This window comes from Caloenas nicobarica, chromosome 1 (genome assembly GCF_036013445.1).
Source record: "Caloenas nicobarica isolate bCalNic1 chromosome 1, bCalNic1.hap1, whole genome shotgun sequence".
Taxonomy (NCBI): Eukaryota; Metazoa; Chordata; class Aves; order Columbiformes; family Columbidae; genus Caloenas; species Caloenas nicobarica.
In genome coordinates this window covers 119,508,911-119,526,580 of record NC_088245.1, presented here as the reverse complement: position 1 = coordinate 119,526,580, position 17,670 = coordinate 119,508,911, and the positions used below count along the sequence as shown (strand labels likewise).

General features: G+C 46.0%; 1 protein-coding gene across 3 annotated transcripts in view; it reads right to left on the bottom strand.

The window, feature by feature from the left end:
• The window catches only part of LOC135992063 (cystathionine beta-synthase-like protein), a 32,088-nt gene extending 19,814 nt beyond the window's left edge, over window positions 1-12,274 (bottom strand). Inside the window, exons 1-6 of one of the 3 annotated variants that reach the window (XM_065641010.1) lie at window positions 12,184-12,274; window positions 5,546-5,606; window positions 4,105-4,235; window positions 2,910-3,121; window positions 2,203-2,309; window positions 620-754 (exon numbers count right to left, since the gene is read on the bottom strand). In XM_065641010.1, coding sequence (XP_065497082.1) covers window positions 620-754; window positions 2,203-2,309; window positions 2,910-3,121; window positions 4,105-4,146 — 496 coding nt within the window. In that variant the 5' untranslated portion in view covers window positions 4,147-4,235; window positions 5,546-5,606; window positions 12,184-12,274. The remainder of the gene's footprint in view (window positions 1-619; window positions 755-2,202; window positions 2,310-2,909; window positions 3,122-4,104; window positions 4,236-5,545; window positions 5,607-12,183) is intronic. The other 2 variants (XM_065641002.1, XM_065641019.1) reach the window with 2 other exon arrangements.
• Window positions 12,275-17,670: the final 5,396 nt, after the last annotated feature.

The window sequence follows — 17,670 nt, the reverse complement described above, 5'->3', positions numbered from 1 at the left end:
TCTGTTCAGATCATCTGATACTCTGCCCTGGCCCTTGACTAACAGGACTTTCCTTCCTTCAGCCCTCTGAGGAAGAAACACTGACCCAAGTGTAATCTGTTGAAAATCCAGGTGTGCAAGGGTTATGTCAGCAGACAGTGCAGTGTGGATGCAACTCATCTGCCAGCTCAGCTGCAACAACATGGGAAAGGCTGTCTCTCAAACCAGGCCCATCTCACCTAACAAAGGGACCACAGGACTTCCCTAACAGAATGGGAAAATCAATACACACCAGTCTTTTGGTGCCTTTTTTCCCCCACAATAATTTCAATCGGACTTTAATTACCTGATAAGACCTAAAGACTGCAGTGAATCTGGCCTCACATTTATTTTAAAGCAAAGGGTCCCTGCAAATCTAGCAAACATCCTTCCCAGCTGCTCTGGTCAGCAAAGGGCACCACAGAGTTGTTCCCTGTGCAGGATGGAAGAGGCACTGTTTCCTACATGATACAGGCAGGAAGGGAACCCCTTTCTTCCTTGCACAGGCAGCCTTCATGATCCAATCTCAAGCCTGTGTCTTCCAGGAGAACCACCTCAGCACTTTTCTCCCACACTTTGTTAGGATCTCTTCATCCCCTACCTGTGTTTCCAGAGGTTGCCTCTATGATAGTGTCCCCAGGCTTCAAGATCCCAGCTTCTTCAGCATCCTCTACCATCCTCAGGCTGATGCGGTCCTTCAAACTGCCCCCAGCATTGAAGTACTCGCATTTTGCCACTGGAAACAAAGAAACCAAGCAGAGTTCTTAAACAGCAGTCATTTGCTAAACAGGCTGCTGATCCCCAACATATCTGCAAGAGCAGCTCTGTTAACACATCTGCTCAATTGACCTCCCCATTTTACAATACCAGAGACAGGGATTCAGTTCATAGAATCACAGAATGTCCTGAGTTGGAAGGGACCCACAAGGATCATCGAGTCCAACTCCTGTCCCTGCACAGGACAACCCCACAGTTCACACCGTGTGTCTGAGGCCTTGTCCAGTCTCTTCTTGAACACTGTCAGGCTTGGGGCCGCAACACCTCCCTGGGGAGCCTGTTCCAGCGCTCCACCACCCTCTGGGGGAAGAACCTTTTCCTCATGTCCAACCTAAACCTCCCCTGGCACATCCTCCTGACATTCCCTCGGGTTCTGTGGTTGGTCACCAGAGAGAAGAGCTCAGCACCTGCCCCTCCTGCTCCCCTTGTGAGGAAGCTGGAGCCCCATGAGGTCTCCCCTCAGTCTCCTCTTCTCCAGGCTGAACAAACCCAGTGACTTTAGCCGCTCCTCATACAGCTTCCCCTCCAAACCCTTCAGCAACTCTATAGCCCTCCTCTGGACACTCTCCAGGAGCTTTATATTTTTATCCCAGCATCTCCACTGTTATGAGTCACAACAACAAAGCAAGTTTGGTACTTGATGCTGGCCACAGAAGCCAGGAACCTGTACTCTGTCAGTCTCCTCAAAATATGACTCCTCCTTCCATCCTTCCTCTTTATTACAACCTCCTCATTAGGATAAAAAGCCCCAGGGCTCTTCCAGTGCAATAGCATTGGGGAAGAGAACTCTACCAACACGCCTTGCTCTTTCCCTGCTACATTGTCCAGCCAAAGGGAGTTTCTGATCAAACTGGAAGTTTCCCCTCTTGTTCAGCCTACACTTTCACTTCAGTACTCCCAGCACGATTCCCTTCGATGGTATTAAACACCACCTTTCAGGACTCTGATCAGAGCTTCCAGGTATCTCCAGTATGGCTGGGTTTAAAACAATCAAAACCATCCACTGACAGTTTAATTCTTCTCATCATTTTCAATTAGCTTTAGTGGTAACTGCAGATCTGCATTTTACACACACTGATGAATACTCTGAATATGAGAAGCAGTCAAAAACTTCATACAACTTCTTTAAAATTAAAAAATATTTTCTATGAAAAAAGTTTTACTTTTTCTATGAAATTGGAAAGGCTGCAGGAAATATCCTCATGAAGTACAAACTGAAAGATGTTTTAGATGACCAAATACTAAAAACCTGAAATTCTGCCAAAGAGAGAGGAATTTTTCTCACCATTTTCTGAAGGGTACCTGCACTCCTCCTACACCAAGGTTACATGAAACTACTAACCAGCACCACTCAAGTTTCTGAAACGGTATTTCTTATTTTGATTTTCTGCCTGCAGCAGTACTCACAGAGTTCACACTTGAGCCCATACTGCTTCCCAATCTTGTTGATTCGCACCAAGGGAGTACTGCCAATTTTATTCAGTATGCTTGGCAGGATTTTCAGAGGTTCTGGCCTGGTACAGATACAAACAAAGTCAGTGCATTCACAGTAGGGGCCACAGGCAGGTCACACAAAAGTAATGCAGCATTTCCAATGCTTTTTATTTCAACCAGCTTTCTCCCTTCCCGTTACCAAGCTAGTTATTCTAGATACTTTAATTTAAAAGAATGCCCATTGGATACAAATTCACAAAACATCAAGTCCTTGATCCAGAACAAGGATTAATCAGACACCAAAGCAAGTGCTGACACAAGAATGAAGTGTTATGCACTTCCTCCCGGCATGAAATAGCCTAGCACTGCTCAGAGTCAGCTATTTCACAAGCAAAAGGCATTAACAGTGCAATCTTTCATCTAGTCAGGGAACTGCTTGCCAGGTTACTTAAAATAAGTTAGTTCCAGTCCACGTAGTTTCAGATCTTTGGCGCAAGGCCCCTTGTATGCATAGTCTGGGTTCTTAGCTTTGCTTATATGTGGAAATTAAGCAGCACCAGCATAGCTACATGCTAAACTGCATCAATTTAAATCAGTAATCTTTCATTAAACCCACATGGCTCTGAGGGGACTTGGATTAGTGCTGTACTCAAAACTCAGCAAATAAAAGTAATACTTACAGAGTAGTATGGCGATGGGGGGAGGCAGAGAGGGGTTTCCCAAGCTTCCATGTGCATTTGCTAGGTGTATCAGGGGGGATCCACTCTCTTTCCTTCTCATTAGCCTTGCAGTTCTCATTGTCCATCCCACCAGGGAGAACATGTTTGCCAGGTACATGAGGACATGAGTTTGTATTTGGCTTCTCCTGGGAAGGAAGTATAGCCATTTCATGCTTGGGAGACAGGGAAAACAAAAGCAACATAAAACAAAACAAGCGAAAAGAGGGAAAGGGAAAAAAAAAAAAACCACACCACACACAAACACAAACCCCACCCAAAAAAAAAAAAGCAATTAGTATGCCATGCAGTAACAAGGTCAGAGCACCTTTTGAGACTATCAAAGTTATTCAAGTTCTGCATCATGGCAAACCACCCATTCACAAGTGTCCTCCCTACAACAGCTAAAAATTGTGTTACTAATAAGTCCTCATTTTTGTCTCTGTCCCTTCACCAACATATCTATTTCCAAATGTAGCGTTTCAGCATGCAGTTTTTCCGAGGGAAGCCCAATCAGAGAGAGCAGTATTGCCTACAAGCCAGACAGGGCAATGGCAACAAGTAGCTTTTAACACCCAAGAACAGGTTCTGCCACCAACTACAAGAGGTCCCATCACTGTACCTATGACCTAGGTACTAGGGGAGAGACCACAGTACATCTCAGATGAATCCCAGTCTTTTTCGCTTAAATGAAAGATGTCAGAACAAATGGGTAATTTAATGGTCAGTTCGTATTTCCATAGCACTGTGAAGCTAGGAAACCATTTCAGCACGATTTTGTTTTGCCAAATCCTTATCACCAAAACGAGAATTTTGCACTGCAATGCTGAGTACACAAGCTCAATATAGTGACGATAGCTTAAACACACTGAATTAATAGCCTCCATAAATATCAAGAAAACAGGACTAATCTCATGGGAGACACCCATCCCACACCAAAAAACAGCTCTCTGAAATAAAAGTCTGCATTGCTACTTGTGGTCATGAAGGAAAACTCTTCCAGAAAGGCCACTGGCTTCAATAGCACCTACCTCCACAGCATTCCAGTAAAAAAAAAAAAAAAAAACAACTAGAAATCCCCCTGAAAACAGATAGGGTTCTCCCAATTTCTGGTGACAGAAAGACAGGCACACAGTATTCCCCAAAGACCAGTAGGTACCTTGGACACAGAAACAGGCCTTTCTGATATCAAGTCCTCCATGTCCTTTGGTGAAGGCGATGGCACAGTAGACCAGACTTTCTTCAGGAGACTAAGTACTGCTGGTCACGAGTCTGGAATTCTCTTCAAAGCTGCAGATCACACAAGTTAGGAAAGAAAAAAAAAAAAAAAAAGAAAAAAAAACCACACAAAACCACCTATCCGCAAACAGTCTCTCATAGGGGCAAGACACATGTCCCACTGTCACAGGGAAAAAAAAGAAGCTGCAAAACAAAGTGAAGATGACTCATATAAAGCAGATTAAAAAAAAAATTATGCAGCAGAGGTATTGTGCAAGACCAATGGAGGGTCTCCTGACCCTGGTCTTCCTGCGTTACCTGGTCTTCCCTCTACCCTGGCCTCCCCAGCTCAGATCCAGTAAAGTCAGCAGAAAACACTCTATTGGAGTTTGCAACTCCCTAAGCTTGACAGTCGAAGTAATAGAAAATACTCCAGCCCAAAGGTTATATACTTCTAGAGACACCAAGGGTGAAAGGACTTAATGGAGCCATCACCAAAAGATGCTGTATACAACTTAGGAAAAGGCTCTGTATAGGAACACTTGCAAGGGTCTCTCTATGCTTAAGATGATCTAAATCTCACGAGTTCCTCCCAAGATTGAATCAGCGTTGAATGCACAATTACAGCGATGTTGGATTTAACACATACAGCAAACACTTCAGCCACAAGGAAGCCTTCCAGCAGGCTTTCCATTTCAGAAATTGGCAAATATAAAATGGAAGGAGTAAGTTCATTTCTCCTACTCCAGCCGGTTGTTCACAGAGCCTGCCTGCTCCTACAACTAGCTGCCCTTCCTTCCATTGAAAGAAAAAATCTGGCTGAAGTCTTGGAAAGCATGGTTTGTTTCCCCCTTCCCCCCCCAACATTTGTTTTTCACATCACCATTTTGCAGGAGGATTCATGGCTATTTCCATTACTGAACTGTGGTAGGCCTGGAAAGGGTCTCTGGCCTCATCCTCCTTCTTCTGACAAATGCACACAAAACAGACAAGTTTAGATCAGGCAGAGTTGATGACCTTATTGTCTGAAGACACCATAAAAAATATGAGTGATCGCTATTCTACATCTATTCTAATGAAGAATTATGACAAATTTAATTATTTTCTCAACTTTTTCCTTCCTCTTCTATCTACCTGAGGTAGAACAGGGATGTATCAGCCGCAGAAGTGTGGGATGCAAATGAGAACTGTTATGTCCTGAGCAGACTAATTGAAAACTGAATAGCTGGAAATTTTGAAAAGTGATTTTGGTCTTGTCAAGACTGAAAGCAAGATTTTTTTTCTGGTTCCTTTGGAAGCTTTCATTGCTTGCTGGAGTGGATCCTTTGGCAGTCATGCTTTGCAGCATGAGCAACGGTGATGGTTTTCCACCTTCCACTTACACATTCTTGGGATCTGATGCACCCTCCACCTCAACCTTTTGTCCTGTCCTTGGACTGCAACCTGAGAATGAAAGTACATGGATTTTTCAATGACTGTCCCCCTAAAATATTCTCAAGAGCAGATTATTTCTCTACATATAGCTGCACTTGCAATGTAAATCTTAACGTAAGAGTTGCCCATAGGGTTCATAATACACTGTAATTCAGTAACTTAAGATTTCAGAAGGCAGAGGACAGCACAGACTGGGTCAAATGGATTTCCGATATCACACAAATCCAAACTCAGTGAAGTTTACTGGGGATTAATATTACACATTACTATGTGTAAAAATACTTTCATTACTTAGTTAAACGATTGATTATATTGGTTTTTTACCAATAATTCCACTTTTGTCCAGCAGAAAGCCATTAAAAATACCCTACCATTTAGTAATATCACATCATAATATTAACCAACCTAATTTTCCCACATAGACATTTAACGCAGTTTTTGTATGCTTTTCCTCACTTAAGAGTCTTCATCTAAGTACTTTTTAACACACCTATCTCAGCTCTAGCTACTCTCTTTTGCAGCAGGAAAAACCTCAACCACTCCTAAACCTTATCTTCTCATTCATACCTGGCTTGGCCTTCCCTTAACCTTTTATTATCACTCTCTAAAACCATTATTATACCTTATCACTCTCTACAACTGCTTGCAAGGAGGTTGGAGTGAGGCGAAGTCGGACTCCCAAGTAACAAAGGACAGGATGAGAAGAAATGGCCTCGAGTTGTGCCAAGGGAGGTTTAGGTTGGATATTGGGAACAATGTCTTCCCAGAAAGGGTCATCAGGCATTGGAACAGGCTGCCCGGGGAAGTGGTGGAGTCACCATCCCTGGAGGGGTTTAACAGATGTGGAGATGAGGCTCTTAGGCACATGGTTTAGTGACAGGGTTGGGTTAAGGGTTGGACTCCGTGATCTTGAGGGTCTCTTCCAACCAAAATGATCCTATGATTCTCTCTGATGACATATTGGGAAAAAAAGTCTGAATCACAGGATCAGTGAACTTTAGCATTTGATCCTGCAAGTTAACAAGCACCACTAACCACTACAGCCTTATGCACACCAGTTCCTTTCTTCCATGCTGATTTGCAGAAAATGCCTAAGGCATTTAAACAGCCCTCCTTTAGGGAAAAAAAAAAAAAAAAAAAAAAAGCCTCTGAATGTGCTGACTTTACAGATTAAAGCTTGAAATAATTCTCCTGGATGTAAAGACTCCCATGACACCAAAAAGATACCATTCTACTTAACTTAGGTTAACAGATGCCCAAGAGCCAAGATGGGCTGCATCCTGTTCTAGACTACTGACCAGGACTAGACTGAGAGACACTAGTCCAAGAAAGCTAATAATCCCATAAATACACACAATCTAACACTAACCAGTCTTTCTTACCAGAAATTAGCTTACTTCCAGTTCCAGAGTGAAACCCATCCTTCATCTTTATTTCTAAAAGGTGCCTGATTCCCAGTTCAGAATATCAGCACCTTTTTTTTTTAGTAAAGAAAAAATACTGGGGAAGTTTCAATTCTTTCTATGAGCCACATCCACATGCTCCTTCAGACAGCTGGTGTGCAATAGTGGACATAGACAACAACTGCTTCTGCTCACAGGTAACACTGACAATATTGACAAGCCCATCTAATAAAGGTACCTTGCTGCAAAAGGATCAAACTATTCCAACACCCAGGAAGAAAAAGAGCAAGGACTTAGAGAGGAAACAGCAGATTTTGTTCATCTTCTAGGTTTTCATAAAATAGGAGTGCAAAACCTTTAAAGTGTTTAAATCACCAATTCCCAGTGTCCTTCAAAAGGGTCCAAATTCAGTAGAAAGGGAGATAAATTTATTGCAGTGAAAGTTTCAGAGATTTCAAGAAGTAAGCACTTGTTCTTCGTATCGATGGCAGGAAAGAAATGAACGTGTCTCGCTTCAAAAGCTGCCTTTTGGAGGGTTCTCTCTGAATGGGGCAAGACAACACCACCTAATTTATTCTATGGCAAGACAAAAAATATCCACAATTCACTGCAACACCCATTACCTCTTGAACTAGAAACAGCAGAAAGAGAAAAAGCTGTATTTATTGCCTTCAACTAAGCTGTGAGATTCTGTCATGTGTTTAAAGGAATGGCAATACTTTGATGTTTGATCAAAGCCTCAATAATGGGGCTAGAACTTTGAAGAAAAATGAGGAGAGAGAAAGAGCTAACCACAAGCATTGCCAACAAAAATCCTGACATCACATTCTAACCTTATACAACATCATTTGTTGGAAGGAACACAAGCTCCTGTTCATTACATCCCTTCAAATCGTTTTATCAGGTATTATTTTTAAATACCCTCACACCCACCCAGCCCAAAGTATGCATACATACATTTATAAAGTCAAATTCTAATCATGCTAGTAGAGAATCAGTCTCAGCTATGGTCAACCTACTATCTTAGGGTTTTGAAAGACAAAATCTTAGGGCAGACTTGATTGTTCTCCACAGGGAATTCTCAGTACAGCACTCAGTGGAGACATAAAAGCACGTGCAATGGCTTACAGTTCTACATAAGAAACAGGTCAAGAGCTCAAGAGTGACTTGTCATGTTCTGAACCAACAGGAAGACCTCAGCTCTTCAAGTTCCTTTGGTGCTACTGATGAGCTTCTTGACACCACCCAAAACATCCAGCCCTAGATGATGCAACTTCATCAAAACAGGAGGCAGAGGTGGTTGGTCTAGGACATCCAAATTCCCCCCATGATCCTGCCCACAGACCCAGATTAGGCCACAGGGAGCTGGTGCATCTTTCTAGTGGAGAGATCTTTAGGAAACACAGGGCAAGGGGCGAGCAGAAATCACCAAAACAGATGACAGCAACTCCTTTGCTAGCCTGACTCTCTTCTCAGTCTTTCTTCTGGGAATGCAGGCCGGGGAGACCAGACAGGAGAATGTCAACTCTGCTTCTCTAAGTGCAACTGAACACTGCTCAGAAAAGTCTGAGGAAGATAAGCTGCAGCAAGAGATGCTCATCTTCAGGAAAGAAATTCTGTCAGCCTAAATTTAGGTTTGCTGTAAAAGGGAACACTCCCATAACTAGTTGGGGGTGTGGGCAGAGTCTAACTAGAAAAGCCTGACTAACTTCTGCCATTATACCTGCATAGCCCCTGAGGCAGAAAAATCAGAAAGACAATTTACAAAGGCACTTAAACCTAAGGGACTGGGACACAGGCTGAGGTATGAGATCCAGAAAGCCTCACAGACAAGGCTCACATCTCTAGATCCATCTCCTCAGGGAACTCAAGACCTGAGCTATTTCTCAATGCCTGCAGAACAGGATCGATGGCCAGTGAGTGAAATCAACCCCTAGACTGAGCTGAACTCATTCCATAGATATGTTAGGAGCTACAGTTTCTAAGGCTGTTTACATTATACAATGTCAGCACTAATGCAGACATTTAAAGAGTATCATGTATATGAGAACCTAATTAACTTGAGTCATCTAAAGCTGAAATGAAGCTGTCTAAAAGGCAGGTCTAAGAGAGGGATGAGATGCCCCAAGGGCTGACTACTCAGCAAGCAATGAGATAGAGAGTTCCATCATGTTGTGGCCTGAGAATGGGAAACTTTGACATTAAGCAGGTACTTTACTCTGTGAACAAGTAAACCACTACAAACCAGTTGTTCTGCTCATTCTGAGTATCACAGGGTCATAGAAAGCTTTAGGATCTTTCCAGGTTACCAGACGTAGCAGTACCCATCCAGCCTTTGGAAGCTGTTTGGAAACACCACAGCTATAAGTGATTCAGGAGACAGTGAACCATCTATTGGTTTTTTTATTATTATTCAGTTTAGGTGTTTTTACTTATTTCCCTCCACTCTGCTACTTCCTCAGTAGCAGGCAACCATCACTTCTATGTCAGGAGACATCAAGTCATCAAGTGACTTGAAGCTACTGGAGTATGAATTAACAACACTGTGACTCTAGGAGGAAATACTTCGAGAATCGACTCTTATCTCTTTTCGTCTACAGAGCAGATGAGCACACTTGTGTCCTCTCAGTGATCACTCTTCCTTTCAAGAATGAACTAGCATGCTCATAAGCCTCCTGGTAGGAAATGAGTAGCTCTTTAATGCCTCTGTAACACTGCAAAGATGGTAAAACATCAACAGCAAAGCAACTACCACTGCCAAGGCAATTGTTATGCTGGAGATCAGCCAGTGAAAACATAAAAGTGTTCATCCTGCCTTCTCCCACAGAAGGGAAGCTGCACGTACAGCTGTAACGCAGGTGTCTTGTGACATCTGCATTTCCTGACTTCACTCCAACCTTGTCTGGACATACCCGATAAGTCTTCTCAGTGAAGACTGATGTCTTCAAGGAGCACAACAGCATTAAGGACTGGATAACGTCTTATCTGCATTTTCACCTTCTGCAGCCAGAAACTTTCATTATCTCTTTCTCTGCTTCTAGTTCTCTTTCCTAAGTCAGCACACAAAGATGGACCAACACTACATCCTGAACCCCACTCTTCATCTGCCAAGCTCACCTAGTCCTGGGAGGGAAGCATTCCATGCAGGATAAAAGAGGCTCAGATTTTAAGCAAGTTGGCCAGCATGACAAAAGGAGTTGGAGCTCTGCTCTCAATTTCTGACCAGGTCTGTAAAACAAGTAGACACATAGCTCCCCTTTCCCAGTGTTATCGAATGCCCTCCCCAAGGCATCACATTTTTTGTTAGCACAGGGACCTCTGATAAAGGTTGGCAGAGAAACACTGGTCACCGCTGCCTGGGGTGGAAGCCAGCTTTTTTTGCTCGTGCACATTTAGTTGGAAAGACGAGCCACCACCCACTTTGGCTACACCTGTAGAGCTTTTGGCAGGCATCCACGAGCACGATACACCCTGCTACCTGCCTAGTTCCTATCGATCTCACATGCAGACAGCCAGCACATGCCAATAGCCAGAGGCCAGCCCGTCCCAGCCGTCCTGGCAGCCAGCTGTGCCGCCAGCGCCAGGTCGGTGACGTACCTGAGCCAGCACGCACGCTCCAGCACACGGGCCCCGCACGACACTTGCTGCCAACCACAAGTTTCAGAAATACTGCTCTGGCTTCAGGAAAGCAGGCTGGTTATTTCACAGAGGGTCACGACAGGATATTAGAGCCACCACCTAATATCAAAAAGGACGACCTGCCCAAATGCCCCAAGTACTGGACCTAACCAAGCACCTAAACTGTACTTCATCAGTAGTGATCTCGCTACAGCCATCCTCCTACTGATAAATACCAGGTCCTGAACAGGTCTCTGTTTCCCAGTAAATACATTTCCTCCTCTGACATAAAATCCCCAGATTTCACCTATGTTCAGGCTCTCGAGCTTTCCTTCTTTTCTGCAGCACAGGTTTTGCAGAGCACTGAACTCTCATGCCTCAAATCAGCAAACAGACTAATTGAAAGGATAAACAGTCTGAACAACTTTGCTGGAACAGGGCCCAGCACTCCAAAACCTCCACGGTCAAAGGCTTTAGGATTAAGAAAACCCAAACAAAACAAAACATACACAAACAGCAATAGGAGAGGAATTGCTTGTCTTTCAAGTAATGGCTGGTTCAGTGGTATGCCAGCAGCACTACTAACATTGCCATTGAAGTAGGTCTCACAGGTCTCAGCCAAGTTCAGACCCTTCCTAATAGGGGAAGGGCAATGCATACAGCAAAGTATAAGACAAGAATCTTCTTGGTCCACTGTGTTACAGATTCACAGAATGTTAGGGATTGGAAGGGACCTCAAAAGATCATCCAGTCCAATCCCCCCGACAGAGCAGAAACACCCAGGTGAGGTTACACAGGAAGGCGTCCAGGCGGGTTTGAATGTCTCCAGAGAAGGAGACTCCACAACCTCCCTGGGCAGCCTGTTCCAGTGTTCCGTCACCCTCACTGAGAAGAAGTTTCTTCTCAAATTTAAGTGGAACCTCTTGTGTTCCAGCTTGAACCCATTACCCCTTGTCTTACTGTCGGTTGTCACCAAGAAGAGCCTGGCTCCATCCTCGTGACACCCACCCTTTATATATTTATAAACATTAGTGAGGTCACCCCTCAGTCTCCTCCAAGCTAAAGAGACCCAGCTCCCTCAGCCTGTTAGTCAGACTTGCCAAAAACCATGGGCAAGATCCCACCGCGGCACCCACGAGAACAATGAACGGGCCACGAACGGCTGAAGAGCTGATGGGAACGCCGGAGAGGAAGACAAAAGGCACAGCGTTATCTTGCAAGGCTGCAGAAGCAGCACAAAGCCTCCGGCTGCTCCCTCCCTCCCTCCCGGCGGCGGCCGCCCGGAGCATCCCCAGCAGCGGGCACGCCAGCCAGCAAGGGGAACTGCCCATTCCCATCTCTTAATCACAAAATCGAGAGAAAAACCCACCCGCACGGCACAACTACATCTACCTCCCGCCGGCCCGCAGCCCTCCATCCTTCCCCGCCGCCTTGCTCCCCAGGCACCCCGCACCGCGCCGCCGCCTCTCCTCCCCCAACCATCGCGGATGATGCAACGAGCAGCGAGGGGTATGTGGCCGCCCCTGCCGCACTGCCCCCCGCCCCGGCTACGGCCGGCTCCTCACCCAGGTGAGCCGGGCGCTGCCCAGGCCCCGCCGCCGCGGCGCACACCGGCGAGGAGAGAATTGGGATGGGACGGAGGGACGCGACCGCAACCAACCGAGCACTGGGATTAAAAGGAGCCCGCGAGCCCCGTGGCCCCGCCCCGCCTGGCGCCGGGCCGCCCGCCGCCTTCCGAGAGGAAACAGCGGGGGCGCGCGCGGCGATTGGCCGCCACGGAGGCGTTGGCGAGCTGGCAGCCAATGGGGAGGCGGCGCGCCGCCACGGGGCACCGCCGCCCGCAGCCCTGTGGTCGGTGGGCGGGCGGGGTGGGGTCGGGTCGGTCGGGGGGAGCTCCGCGCTGCCCGCTCGGAAGTCTGGGGGGAAACCGGAGGCAAAACGATGGGGCGTCTCCCAGTCACAGAATCACAGAATGTGAGGAGGGATTGGAAGGGACCTCAAAAGATCATCCAGTCCAATCCCCCTGCCAGAGCAGGAACACCTAGATGAGGTTACACAGGAAGGCGTCCAGGCGGGTTTTGAATGTCTCCAGAGAAGGAGACTCCACAACCTCCCTGGGCAGCCTGTTCCAGTGCTCTGTCACCCTCACCATGAAGAAGTTTCTTCTCATATTTAAGTGGAACCTCCTGTGCTGCCGTTTGTACCCATTGCCCCTTGTCCTGTCATTGGCTGTCACCGAGAAGAGCCTGGCTCCATCCTCCTGACACCCATGGAGGCTGGTGTGAAGTCTCTGCCGGGGGCACAGGATCAAGGGGATGTGCCCAGGTCCGGCCTTTGGAGGCAGCACTCAGAACCATTCCGGTTGGAAGAGATCCTCAAGATCTAGTGCAACCATCAGCCTAGCTCTGGCACTAAACCATGTCCCTCAGAACCTCGTCTAAACACCTTTTAAACCCCTCCAGGGATGGTGACTAAACTGCTTCCCTGGCCAGCCTGTTCCAATGCCTGACAACCCTTTCTGTGAAGAGATGTTTCCCAATATCCAGTCTAAACCTCCCCTGGCACAACTTGAGGCCATTTCCTCTTGTCCTGTCACTTGCTACTTAGGAGAAGAGACCAACCCCCTCCATGCTACAACCTCCTTTCAGGCAGTTGCAGACAGCGATCAGGTCTCCCCTCAGCCTCCTTTTCTCCAGGCTGAACAGCCCCAGTTCCCTCAGCTGCTCCTCATCAGACTTGTGCTCCAGACCCCTCACCAGCTTCATTGCCTCCTCTGAACTCTCTCCGGCACCTCAGAGTCTGTCTTGTAGTGAGGGGCCCAAAACTGAACACAGGATTCGAGGTGTGGCCTCAGCAGTGCTGTGTGGCTGCAGGCACCAGCTGTAGGGAGGAACTGGCACAGTCTGCCTGTAATGCCTGAGCACTGCAAGTGTTACTGGCTCTTTGTCTGATCTGGGGAAAGACACAAGAAAACACCCACTGCATCCGAGGGGGCTGCTGTGAGGGGACTCTGATGGTTGGGGCTGCAGCCAGATGCTCCCCCCGACATCTGAGCCCCCTGGAAAGGCCTCAGGGTTGTGCTGCATCAGGGCACCCGGCCTTGTGCTGCTCATTGCAGGCATGTCAGGGCTTGTTCGGATCTGCATGGGGGGAGAGAGAGGGCCCAGGCCTCTCTGGGTCTCATGTCAAAGCCTGGAAATACCCAGCCCCGGGGCAGGGAGGAGCTGGTGAATCCCCCAGCTGGGAGCTGTGTGCTGGAAATGGTGCTACAGAAAATAACTGCTGAAACAAACCCACACCACTCATTTCACTAGTGGCAGCTGTGCCACAGATCAGGAACTCGGTTTATCCCAAAAGGTGCCAAGACCTCAATATGACTCTGGGAAACACCTAAACACTTTCTCTGCCATCTTGAACCTTTTGTGGGGCTGTGTCCCAGCCAAGTTCAGTTCGTCTCTGTGAGTCCTTATGGCACTAACGCAATGGATAGTTATTGTACTCTGATGTAATTATTACACTTCTGGTGGTGTCCGATAATGTGATAATGAGGTATTCGCCAAGGAGGTCAGCGTCACAATGGCTGCATCCGCATTGCCCTGAATGGAGCTTTATGATGTATAACGCAGGGCACAGATGAATTTAAGGCATCCAGTGCAAACTGTCTCAGAGTAACTCTTGACAACCACAAGGTGCTTCTTTCTGCTCATTCAGAAAGTTAAAAAACAAAACAGAAATCCTTGCATGAAAACATGAGATACCAAAAAGGCTTACCAGAGTAAAATGTCTTGAGAATGTAGCTTGTTGCTGTAGAAAGTTCAAGCAGCTATTTTTTCTGTATCTATAAAAAACACCAATAAAGAGAAAAGCAATTCAAGGTAGCTTTATTTTAGAATGTGACTCACCCTGAAGTGTTCCACATGTTTTAGGTAATCAAAGAAGTGGAGACAACTGTATGCGTCCATCTGTACGTATAGATCGTATAGCTATTTGGGGAGTATTGCACCCTGTACAAAAATAAAAAGGAACAGAATGTCTTAATCAAGTGGTAAAAATGACAGAAGAGACTTTACAACTGGATATGACTGGTATGAAGCTAAATGACCAGTCTTAGGGTTACAGAGAGTCAAGGGTCTCTGGCAAGAATATGGACCACGACTAAAATGTGGGATGAAATCTATGAAAATAAAACACAGGAAAAACACTGAGCCATTATAAACAAATCAAGAAAAAATCCAGGTATTTTATATCAGCCGTAAATAAACAGCAACACTGAGGCAGCTGTTTCACTGCATATGCTAAAAATCCACACTCAAATTACACAAAAAAATCTATGTTGATGAGAAATTACATTATTTTTCCTTGCCCCTTTCTGGATCAAAGTAGATGTAAACCTGCTTTCAATTCCACATTGTTATTCTCATTTTCCTAAAGAAATATTTATTAGAAAATACTGCTGTTAAACAGGACAATTATTTAAATCGCAGTTTTCCTAGGTAGTTATGTCTGAAATATGCATGTAAGGTGATGTTTGCACAGGCAACCATTAGCCCCTCTGGCAAAACACCGATTGGAAAAGCATGTGGAATCAGATTCTGGCTTGTATTTGGTGCAGCTAAATTAGAGAATGGCACAACAGGAATGCAGAGTGTGAACATGGTGACGTTATGAACGCCTGGCCCTTGAAATGGGTGTCAGACAAACCAGGGATTTACAGAGACACCAGGGCACGCAGGAGGCCCAGCCGCAAAGTGCAGCAAGGAAAAATCCATTAATATTTAGAATAGAATGGGTGCAAGTGTTTGAAAACTGAAGTCGTACCCACAGCGGGTAGGCAAGGAGGGATAACCATACCTCTAATGCCTTTCAGGAGGAACCGAGGGAAGAGGCACTGAGTCAGCTGTTCTGTCTGAAAAAGTGCCAGCCTCACAGCAACCACTGCAGCTTCGGACAGATGGGCGTCAAGACACGAAATCGGCAGCACAGATGCATTTGCCAGATCCTGTAAAATGTAAAACAGGTACCTCAGAGCAGACTTGTAAGCCCAAGTGACTAGGCATGTTGGAAACTATTTAAACATAATATGTGAGGCTAATGAGAGGGATTTGTAATTGCACCACAGCTCTCTGCACTCAAAATTCTATCTCCTTTACTGTGGCAGCAGCCAGGTGGAGGTAAACTGGCAACTCTTACAAGAAAACGGGAATTTTGACTTTAAAACCCCCTGACTTAAAAGATAGCCACAGCAACACCAACCCACATTGTGCCATTGGCATTAGTGGCATTAAAATCAGATGTGGTGGCTGGGAATGAGTACAGAAAGCTTTTCTCTGCCCCACTGCCTGCTAATTAGACCCATGATGGCTGAGCCAAATCAGTGGGACACTTAAGTTACTCTTCAGCCCAGCCTTGCAAATAACTCCTATAAATCAGCAGGTCACTGTCAATTTCGTAAGTGGAGCCACTTAAGCTATTTCATGAGACCTGACAATGCTTAAGATTATTTTTCTCCCAGGGAACAGGAGGACTTGCAGTGAGGGTTGGTATATAATAAAAGTTATGGCTTGATTGGCGTAGCAGCGATGTGACACCAACTGGAGTATCAACATAGAAATAAACAGCTTGTTTAGGAACAGCAAGCAGAGAATGTTGTTTCTTTTATCAGTGATGAGTAGACATGCTGAAGACTGAAAGGTCGAGGAGAGAGATCCTTTGGACAAGTGCAATCCATGATCAAAGAAAGGGGAAAAAGGTAAAAGCTGTTGTGGTAGGATCACTATAGGAGAAAGATCAGGTGGAGAAGGCTTTTTGTGAGCAACTAATGAAGTCACCCAAAGCACCAACAGTGCTTTAGTGGTATCCAGAGCCCTTTTGAGAAGGGAGAGCACAAGGCTATCGCACAAGTTCATGGAAATGTTTTTATACAAATGGAGGAAAAAGCAGCTCAAGAACAGCCACTCCATATTTTAACTACATGGGAGAGGCTGCAAACGATTTGGAGGACAGAATCGTAGTTCGAAGTGGTCTTTGACAGACTGGAGAAATGAGATGAGAAAGTAAAATAGGAAGTTGGCTAATAAGGACAAATGCAAAATTTTGCAGCTAGGTGTGAGCAATCATGTGCTCGAGTAGCCACTATCTGGACAGCATTTGTGTAGAGTGGAAGGTATGGCTATAGTGCCATGCAGACTCCACATGAGTCAGCAGGGTCCTGCTGTTGTGTAAAAAAAACCCAAACATCACACAAGGTTAAGCAAATAGGAATATGGTCTGTAGGACATAGGGCACTCTCAGCACTGGTACACTTTGTTGAGGCACCATGTCCTATCTGGAATGCTGCATTTCAAAAAAGGTATGGCCCATGTGGGACATGGCCTGAGGAGTACAAGAAGGTGTGGAGAGGAACATAGCCCAGGAGTAAAGACTGAAAGGAGTTGTACAGAGAAAACTGAGAAAAAAAAAAGCAGAACGGCCTTCATTGAGCTAAAGGGCAATGAGGAAGGGGGTAAACCATTTTTCATGTTCTTCTGAGTAGGAGAAAGTGGAAAATGTTAAAGTCACAGTGAGAAGGATTTGGGCAGAACATCAGAACCAGAGCATTGCTCAGGCTGGAAGGGACCTTGGGACATCTGCTGTCCAGCCTCCTGCTCAAGGCAGGGTCCATCCAGAGATCAACCCAGGTTGCTCAGGCCTTGTCCACTCAAGTCTTGAAGGCTTCCCAGGACAGTGACAGTGCCTGATTGTCCTCAAAGGGAAAATGTTTTCCCTACGGCCAGCTGGAACCTCCCCTCTGTCAATGTATGACTTCAGTAAAGATCCTGACTTTTCCTCTTGCTGACCTCCCCATAGGCACGGGGAGGTGGCTGTCAGGTTCCCCCACAGTCATCCCTGCCCCAGGCTAAGCAAGCCCTGCACACCTGGCCTGTCCTTACAGGGCCACCACTCCAGCCCCTGACTGCCTTGGAGGAACTGAACTCACTTAAGCTTACTGATATTTTTTCCATACTGGAGGCCCAAAATGACAGACGGTTTTGAGTGTGGTCTAACTGGTGCTG